The following is a 10,123-nucleotide window of genomic DNA, read 5'->3' on the forward strand; positions in this document are numbered from 1 at the left end:
GGAGGAGGATATTCGGCCCATCTTGTCCATGCCAGCCCAAAGACACCCAGGTGCCCTTTCTAATCCCACCTTCCTGTACCCGGCCCACAGCCCTGTAGCTGACAGCACTTAAGGTGCAGATCCAGGTACTTTCTAAAAGAGTTTCGGGTCTCTGTCTCCACCACCAACTCGGGCAGCGAATTCCAGACACCCCCCTACCCCTCGCCCCAATCCCCAACAGGACGCTTGTCAGCGGAGGTAAACCTTCCTGGGGTTTATCTTTATCACCTTCCCTGTGTGTTGTTCTGCGTGTCTTAATAAAGCTCGTAGTCTCAAAGGTGGAGAAGATGCTTTATTGTGAATTTGTTCTGTCTTCAGATCTTAACTTACGGCTACCTCAAATGCTGCCTGCCTGTGTGTCTGTGTCCTGCTACCAGTTCTCCCTTCCGTGAAGTGTGTCCTGACTTCCTGTCCCTGTGTATTTATAGCTCTCCCGTGCTCCCTCTAGTGCTTGCTCAGTTGTATTGCATCTACACTGATACACAATCACCACACCCTGAACACTCTGCTGCACGCACCCTGGATCACAGACATTGGGAAAGTATCTAGCTTACCTCTGGACCGCCTCCCAGACTGCCACCCCGTCATCTCTGAAGTAGTAATAAGGAAGCTCTTCTTTACAGCCAACACCTCGCATCTGGATGCTCTCCGGGAAGCAGAACATTTTGTAGTTGAGCGTCAGCATAGCTCGCTGTACCAGGCGCACATGGCCCCCTCCTCCTGTAGCATTTGCCTGTTTCACAACAAGGTGGACGTCAGATACACAACCCTCTCCAGACAGGACAATGGACAAGTTTAGAACTCGACTTACCTTGTCAAAGAGACCACACTCACAGATTAACTGCTCCCTGGCCTTGGTGTTTATTGCAATTGTAAATCGCACATGAGGAACTAACAGCTGAAGACAACAAAGAAAAGGAAGATTTAATTTTTAAACTTTTTAATGATTTTAACTTCCCCTATATTGACTGGCACTCACTTTGTGCTCGAGACGTAGATAATAATAAAAAAGAAAATTAATAGTTATCTTTATTGTCACAAGTAGGCTTACATTAACACTGCAATGAAGTTACTGTGAAAAGCCCCTAGTTGCCACACTCCGGCGCCTGTTCGGGTACACAGGCGTCCAGAATGTCCAATTCACCTAACAGCACGTCTTTCGGGACTTGTGGGAGGAAACCGGAGCACCCGGAGGAAACCCACGCAGACGCGGGGGAGAACATGCAGACTCCACACAGACAGGGACGCAAGCCGGGAATCGAACCTGGAACCCTGGCGCTGTGAAGCAACAGTGCTAACCACTATACTATTATGCTGCTTGTAAGGAGCATCCAGGAGGGCTTCTTGAAACAGTATGTAGATAGTCCAACTAGGGAAGGGGCTGGACTGGATCTGGTATTGGGGAATGAGCCCAGTCAGGTGGTCAATGTGTCAATAGGGGAGCAATTCGGGAATAGTGACCACAATTTAGTAGATTTTAAGGTACTGTTGGATAAAGATAATAGTCCGAGGGTGAATGTGCTAAATTGGGGGAAGGCTAATTATAACAATATTCGGCAGGAACTGAATAATCTAGATTGGGGGCGGATGTTTGAGGGTAAATTAACACCTGACATGCGGGAGGCTTTCAAATGTCGGTTGAAAAGAATTCAGGACCGGCATGTTCCTGTGCGGAAGAAGGATAAATATGGCAAGTTTCAGGAACCTTGGATAACGATAGATGTTGTGAGTCTAGTCCAGAAGACAAAGGAGGCATTTGTCAGGGCTAGAAGGCTGGGAGCAGACTAAGCCTGTGTGGAATATAAGGAAAGTAGGAAGGAACTTAAGCAAGGAGTCAGGAGGGCTAAAATGGGTGATGGAATAATAATAATATAATAATCTTTATTATTGTCACAAATAGGCTTACATTAACACTGCAGTGAAGTTACTGTGAAAGTCATTGGCATACAGGATTGAGGAAAATCCCAAGGCTTTTTACACGTATGTAAAGAGCAAGAGGGCAGCCAGGTAGAGGGTTGGGCCATTCGAGGACAGGAGAGGGAATCTATGCGTGGAGCCGGAGGAAATGGGCGAGGTACTGAATCAGTACTTTGCATCAGTATTCACCAAAGAGGAGGACTTGGTGAATGATGAGACTGGAGAAGGATGTGTAGATAGTCTGGGTCACATTGAGATCAAAAAGGAGGAGGTGTTGGGCATCTTGAAAAACATTAAGGTAGACAAGTCCCCAGGGCCTGATGGGATCTAACCCAGAATAGAACATAGAACATAGAGAAATACAGCACAGAACAAGCCCTCCGGCTCACAATGTTGTGCCGAACTTTTGTCCTAGGTTAATTATAGAATTTTGGACACTAAGGGCAATTTATCATGGCCAATCCACCCAACCTGCACATCTTTGGACTGTGGAAGGAAACCGGAGCACCCGGAGGAAACCCACGCAGACACGGGGAGGATGTACAGACTCCACACAGACCGAAATTGAACCTGGGACACTGGAGCTGTGAAGCAATTGTGCTATCCACAATGCTACCGTGCTGCCCAAGATATCTCTGCTCCTCTACATTGCCAAGAACCCTACCGTTAACCCTGTATTGCGCATTCATATTTGTCCTTCCAAAATGGACAACCTCACACTTGTCAGGGTTAAACTCCATCTGCCACTTCTCAGCCCAGCTCTGCATCCTATCTATGTCTCTTTACAGCTGACAACAGCCATAGACATATCAGTACAGCACAGAACAGGCCCTTCGGCCCTCGATGTTGTGCCGAGCAATGATCACCCTACTCAAACTCATGTATCCACCCTATACCCGTAACCCAACAACCCCCCCCCCCCCCCTTAACCTTACTTTTTAGGACACTACGGGCAATGGGCAATTTAGCATGGCCAATCCACCTAACCCGCACATCTTTGGACTGTGGGAGGAAACCGGAGCACCCGGAGGAAACCGGAGGACATGCAGACTCCGCACAGACAGTGACCCAGCCGGGAATCGAACCTGGGACCCTGGAGCTGTGAAGCATTTATGCTAACCACCTCCTCACTATCCACACATCCAGCAATCTTTGTATCATCTGCAAATTTACTGACCCACCCTTCAACTCCCTCATCCAAGTCATTAATGAAAATCACAAACAGCAGAGGACCCAGAACTGATCCCTACGGTACGCCACTGATAACTGGGCTCCAGGCTGAATATTTGCCATCCACCACCACTCTCTGACTTCTATCGATTAGCCAGTTTGTTATCCAACTGGCCAAATTTACCACTATCCCATGCCTCCTTACTTTCTGCATACTGAGGGAGGCAAGGGAGGAAATTGTTGGGGCCTTGATAGAAATCTTTGGATCCTCACTGTCTTCAGGTGATGTCCCGGAGGACTGGAGAATAGCAAATGTTGTTCCTTTGTTTCAGAAGTGTAGCAAGGATAGTCCAGGAAATTACAGGCTGGGGAGCCTTACGTCAGTGGTAGGGAAATTAATGCAGAGAGTTCTTCGAGACAGGATTTACTCCCGTTTGGAAGCAAGTGGACGTATTAGCGAGAGGCAACACGGTTTTGTGAAGGGGTGGCCGTGTCTCACTAACTTGGCAGAGTTTTTCGAGGAAGTGACGAAGATGATTGATGAGGGTAGGGCAGTGGATGTTGTCTATATGGACTTCAGTAAGGCCTTTGACATGGTCCCTCGTGGCAGACTGGTACAAAAGGTGAAGTCACACAGGATCAGAGGTGAGCTGGCAAGTTGGACAGAACTGGCTAGGTCACAGGAGACAGAGAATAGCAATGCTTTTCTGATAGGAGGGCTGTGACTAATGGTGTTCCGCTGGGACCTTTGTTGTTCGTAGTATATATAAATGATTTGGAGGAAAATGTAACTGGTCTGATTAGTAAGTTTGCGGACGACTCAAAGGTTGGTGGGTTTGCGGATAGAGATGAGGACTGTCAGAGGATACAGCAGGATTTAGATCTGTTGGAGACTTCTAGAATCAGAGAATTTACAGTGCAGAGGGAGGCTATTCGGCCTATTGAGTTCTGCACCGGCTCTTGGACAGAGCACTCTACTGAAGCGCACGCCTCCACCTGGTCCCCCTCAACCTAGTAACCAAACCTAACCTTTCTGAACACTAAGGGGAAATTTAATATGGCCAATCCACCTAACCTGCACATATTTGGGTGGTGACCCCCTCGTTGAAGAACATCCTCATCCACCGTGTCAATACCCCTCAGCACCTTCCACGTTTCAATCAAGTTGTCTTTTAACCGTGGGCAGCATGGTAGCATGGTGGTTAGCATAATTGCTTCACAGCTCCAGGGTCCCAGGTTCGATTCCCGGCTGGGTCACTGTCTGTGCGGAGTCTGCACGTCCTCCCCCTGTGTGCATGGGTTTCCTCCGGGTGCTCCGGTTTCCTCCCACAGTCCAAAGATGTGCGGGTTAGGTGGATTGGCCATGCTAAGTTGCCCGTAGTGTCCTAAAAAAAAGTAAGGTTAAGGGGGGGGTTATTGGGTTACGGGTATAGGGTGGATACGTGGGTTTGAGTAGGGTGATCATGGCTCGGCACAACATCGAGGGCCGAAGGGCCTGTTCTGTGCTGTACTGATCTATAAACCTCGAACTGCCAGCAGAAGGAAACATTTCCATCAGTTTGAGCTGGGTGGCAGTGAAGCCTCTTAACTCCTCCCCCCCCCCCCCCCCCCCCCCCCCAGTCTCACCTGGTTCATACTGAGCAGATGCTTCTGTTGTTATCCAGGTGACCAATAGGGGACTGGGGTCAGCGGAGAACATACCTTAAACAGAGGGTGCACGGCTGGTAGCTGTCGATACAGAGCGATCCCGAACACTTCCGACATGAGGTGAGTGTTGAGGAGGTGGGTGACAGTCTGATGGATCTGGAAGTCCGTGGACCTCACCCATATTTTTGCCAACAGCCAATCATTCTTCGAGTCGGTGGGGAGGAATATGGGATTATCAGGCCCCGGGTCTTGTTTCAGCTGTGAAGAAACAATGCTCACGTCACTGGTGGTGAGGGATTCGATCCGTAGCTTTCACTGAGTTTTCATCAGAAATCAAAATATAGAAATTAAATCAGAAATGAATCCCGTTAAAAAATGCAGCAGATATGGTTCAAAGCGGGTGGCATATTGAGGACGGGCTCAACGTGGGGATTGTGGAATTTCATTAGTTGGAGCTGTTTGTATTGCGGGAATACTGGGAAATCAGAGAGCAGGAGCATTACATTGATGGGATGGGTTTAGTCTGAATCATCAGTCGAGAAAACACAGTGAAGTCAGTGAGGGAGGAATGCGCAGGACAATGAGAGAGAATTAAATTAATGTGATAAAAGTGAAGGGGTAACGGAACAGAGGAAGATAAAGACCACAAAGCTAGATAGGACGTTGGTCATAGATTATCATAGAATTTACAGTGCAGAAGGAGGCCATTCAGCCCATCGAGTCTGCACCGGCTCCTGGAAAGAGCACCCTACCCAAGGTCAACACCTCCACCCTATCCCCATAACCCAGTAACCCCACCCAACACTAAGGGCAATTTTGGACACTAAGGGCAATTTATCATGGCCAATCCACCTAACCTGCACATCTTTGCACTGTTTGAGGAAACCGGAGCACCCGGAGGAAACCCACGCACACACGGGGAGGATGTGCAGACTCCGCACAGACAGTAACCCAAGCCAGAATTGAACCTGGGACCCTGGAGCTGTGAAGCAATTCTGCTAACCACAATGCTACCGTGCTGCCCTAGAGGTTATAGAGGTTATAGAGCAGAGGAAGGTGTTAGCGAGGAGATTAAATATATTCATATAAACTGTAGCTCTGGTCCGAAACCTTCTGGGAAATATGGGCAAGTTACAAGTGACACTATAGCCTGATGGGTATTCATAAAGGCACCAGCAAGGTGCCGAGGCCAGGAAAGTGAAGGCAGGAGCAAGGCGAGGACAGCAGCAAAGTGAAGACAGGAGCAAGATGAAGACAACAACAAAGTGAAGACAGGAGCAAAGTGAAGACAGGAGTAAAGTGAGACAGGAGCAAGGTGAAGACAGGAGCAAGGTGAAGGCAGGAGCAAGGTGAAGACAGGAGGAAGATGAAGACAGCAGCAAAGTGAAGACAGGAGCAAAGTGAAGACAGGAGGAAGCTGAGACAGCAGCAAGGTGAAGACAGGAGCAAGGTGAAGGCAGGAGCAAAGTGATGACAGGAGCAAAGTGAAGACAGGAGCAAGGTGAAGACAGCAGCAAGGTGAAGACAGCAGCAAAGTGAAGACAGCAGCAAAGTGAAGACAGGAGCAAGGTGAAGACAGGAGCAAAGTGAAGGCAGCAGATGGTCACGACTGGGAGTTAAATATCTGAGGGTATCAAACTATTTGGAAGGACAGAGTGGATGGTAAGGGAGGTGGTGTTTTTTGAGGACATTACCAGTGCAGTAGATAATGGGGAGCCAATGGATGTGGTATATCTGGATTTCCAGAAAGCCTTTGACAAGGTGCCACACAAAAGGTTGCAGCATAAGATAAAGTAGTAGCATGGATAGAGGATTGGTTAATTAATAGAAAGCAAAGAGTGGGGATTAATGGGTGTTTCTCTGGTTGGCAATCAGTAGCTAGTAGTGTCCCTCAGGGATCCGTGTTGGGCCCACAATTGTTCACAATTTACATTGATGATTTGGAGTTGGGGATCAAGGGCAATGTGTCCAAGTTTGCAGACGACGCTAAGATGAGTGGTAAAGCAAAAAGTGCAGAGGATACTGGAAGTCTGCAGAGGGATTTGGATAGGTTAAGTGAATGGGCTCGGGTCTGGCAGATGGAATACAATGTTGACAAATGTGAGGTTATCCATTTTGGTAGGAATAACAGCAAACGGGATTATTATTGAAATGATAAAATATTAAAGCATGCCGCTATTCAGACAGACTTGGGTGTGCTAGTACATGAGTCACAGAAGGTTGGTTTACAAGTGCAACAGGTGATTAAGAAGGCAAATTAAATTTTGTCCTTCATTGCTAGAGGTATGGAGTTTAAGACTGCGGAGGTTATGCTGCAATTGTATAAGGTGTTAGTGAGGCCACACCTGGTGTATTGTGTTCAGTTTTGGTATTAAGATAGGAGCAAAGTGAAGACAGGAGCAAGGTGAAGACAGGAGGAAGGTGAAGACAGGAGGAAGGTGAAGACAGGAGCAAAGTGAAGACAGGAGCAAGGTGAAGACAGGAGCAAGGTGAAGACAGGAGCAAAGTGAAGACAGGAGGAAGGTGAAGACAGGAGCAAAGTGAAGACAGGAGCAAGGTGAAGACAGGAGCAAGGTGAAGACAGGAGGAAGGTGAAGACAGGAGGAAGGTGATGGCAGGAGCAAGGTGAATAATAATAATCTTTATTAGTATCACAAGTGAGTGAAGGACAGGGGCTGGATTCTCCGCTGTCGGGACTTTCCATTGGGCCTGCAGCCTGGGGGTTTCCTGACGGCGTGGGGCTGCCCACAATAGGAAACCCCATTGACTGGCTGGCGAGACGGAGAATCCTGGGGGGGGGGGGGGGGTCACACCAGAAATCTGGGAGTGACACCCACGCAGACACGGGGAGAATGTGCAAACTTCACATGGACAATGACCCGGAGCTGGGATCGAACCCAGGCTCTCGGCACCGTGAGGCAGCAGTGCTAGCTACTGCGCCGCCATGCTGTCCGAGGGATCAAGGAATTTAAATGTAGTGAATAAATGTTCTTTACCTATATTTAAAAATAAATTTAGAGTACCCAAATCTTTTGTTTTTCCAATTATGTGGTAGTTTAGCATTGCCAATCCACCTACCCTGCACATCTTTGGGTTGTGGGGGTGAGACTCACGCGGACATGGGGAGATTGTGCAAACTCCACATGGACAGAAATGTTCTTTATCAATACAGGTGTTTTTTACGATAGTGAATTCATAAATAGAGAACTTTATTTAATTTCCTCTCTACATGGCTCCTGCGGTCTGCCCATGTGGGATTCTGGCCTCTTTTTTCTCTGAAACTCTCTGCACAGTAATGGTCAACATCTATAAATCACTGGTTCTGCATGGAGTACTCTGTCCAATTCTGGGATGGTAATTTCGGAAGGAGGGCAGGGGAAGGTGTGGAGGAGATCCACTGAAATGGTACCAGGAATGAGGGGAGTTCAGTTACTTGGGAGGATGGAGAATCTGGGATTGTTCTCCGTACAGCAGAGAAGGATGAGAGGATTTAATCGGGGCGGTCAACATCATTGTGTGATTTTGGAGCAAAGACGGGGAGAAAGTGTTTCCACGGTCAGGGAGGTAGGGCATCAGAGGACACCGATTTTTTTAAAATTAGAATCGGAGAGAGAGGTGAGGAGACTGATCTTTCAAGTTACGATTTGGGAACAGGCTGAATCGAACTCTCACGAGGAAACTGGTTAAACGCTGACAGACAACAGGCTGTGCAGAGCAATGGGAGTAGTTGGGCATGTCTCTCAGAGATGGGACAGACAGGATGGGTGGAACGGCCTCTTGTTCTGTGTAATTCGATGATCACCCCCCCATCGCCCGCCCATGGGCAATGCTGCCGCCCCCCCCAGAGTTCCTCGCTTCATCCCCGCTTCATCCCCGCTTCATCCCCGCTTCATCCCCGCTTCATCCCCGCTTCATCCCCGCTTCATCCCCACTTCATCCCCGCTTCATCCCCGCTTCATCCCCGCTTCATCCCCGCTGCATCCCCCGCTTCATCCCCGCTGCATCCCCGCTTCATCCCCCGCTGCATCCCCGCTTCATCCCCGCTTCATCCCCGCTGCATCCCCCGCTTCATCCCCGCTGCATCCCCGCTGCATCCCCGCTGCATCCCCCGCTTCATCCCCGCTTCATCCCCGCTGCATCCCCGCTTCATCCCCGCTGCATCCCCGCTGCATCCCCGCTGCATCCCCCGCTTCATCCCCGCTTCATCCCCGCTTCATCCCCGCTTCATCCCCGCTTCATCCCCGCTGCATCCCCGCTGCATCCCCGCTTCATCCCCGCTGCATCCCCGCTTCATCCCCGCTTCATCCCCGCTTCATCCCCGCTGCATCCCCGCTGCATCCCCGCTTCATCCCCGCTTCATCCCCCGCTTCATCCCCGCTTCATCCCCGCTGCATCCCCGCTTCATCCCCCGCTTCATCCCCGCTTCATCCCCGCTGCATCCCCGCTTCATCCCCGCTTCATCCCCCGCTTCATCCCCGCTGCATCCCCGCTTCATCCCCCGCTTCATCCCCGCTTCATCCCCGCTGCATCCCCGCTTCATCCCCGCTGCATCCCCGCTTCATCCCCGCTGCATCCCCCGCTTCATCCCCGCTGCATCCCCCGCTGCATCCCCGCTTCATCCCCGCTGCATCCCCGCTTCATCCCCGCTGCATCCCCGCTTCATCCCCACTGCATCCCCGCTGCATCCCCGCTGCATCCCCGCTTCATCCCCGCTTCATCCCCGCTTCATCCCCGCTTCATCCCCGCTGCATCCCCGCTTCATCCCCGCTTCATCCCCCGCTTCATCCCCGCTTCATCCCCGCTGCATCCCTGCTTCATCCCCCGCTGCATCCCCGCTGCATCCCCGCTGCATCCCCGCTTCATCCCCGCTTCATCCCCCGCTGCATCCCCGCTTCATCCCCGCTGCATCCCCGCTTCATCCCCGCTTCATCCCCCGCTGCATCCCCGCTGCATCCCCGCTGCATCCCCGCTTCATCCCTGCTTCATCCCCCGCTGCATCCCCGCTGCATCCCCGCTTCATCCCCCGCTGCATCCCCGCTGCATCCCCGCTGCATCCCCGCTTCATCCCCCGCTGCATCCCCGCTGCATCCCCGCTGCATCCCCGCTTCATCCCCGCTTCATCCCCCGCTGCATCCCCGCTTCATCCCCGCTGCATCCCCGCTGCATCCCCGCTGCATCCCCCGCTGCATCCCCGCTTCATCCCCGCTGCATCCCCGCTGCATCCCCGCTGCATCCCCCGCTTCATCCCCCGCTGCATCCCCGCTTCATCCCCGCTTCATCCCCGCTGCATCCCCACTGCATCCCCGCTTCATCCCCCGCTGCATCCCCGCTTCATCCCCACTGCATCCCG

At 51.1% G+C, this 10,123-nt stretch overlaps 1 protein-coding gene across 1 annotated transcript in view; it reads right to left on the bottom strand.

The window, feature by feature from the left end:
- Positions 1–10,123, bottom strand: part of LOC119956246 (polyunsaturated fatty acid 5-lipoxygenase-like) — a 77,280-nt gene that overhangs the window by 37,490 nt on the left and 29,667 nt on the right. The window contains exons 4-6 of the mRNA XM_038783280.1: positions 4,828–5,056; positions 851–937; positions 594–772 (exon numbers count right to left, since the gene is read on the bottom strand). Coding sequence (XP_038639208.1) covers positions 594–772; positions 851–937; positions 4,828–5,056 — 495 coding nt within the window. The remainder of the gene's footprint in view (positions 1–593; positions 773–850; positions 938–4,827; positions 5,057–10,123) is intronic.

Source organism: Scyliorhinus canicula, chromosome 22 (genome assembly GCF_902713615.1).
Source record: "Scyliorhinus canicula chromosome 22, sScyCan1.1, whole genome shotgun sequence".
NCBI classification, from domain to species: Eukaryota; Metazoa; Chordata; class Chondrichthyes; order Carcharhiniformes; family Scyliorhinidae; genus Scyliorhinus; species Scyliorhinus canicula.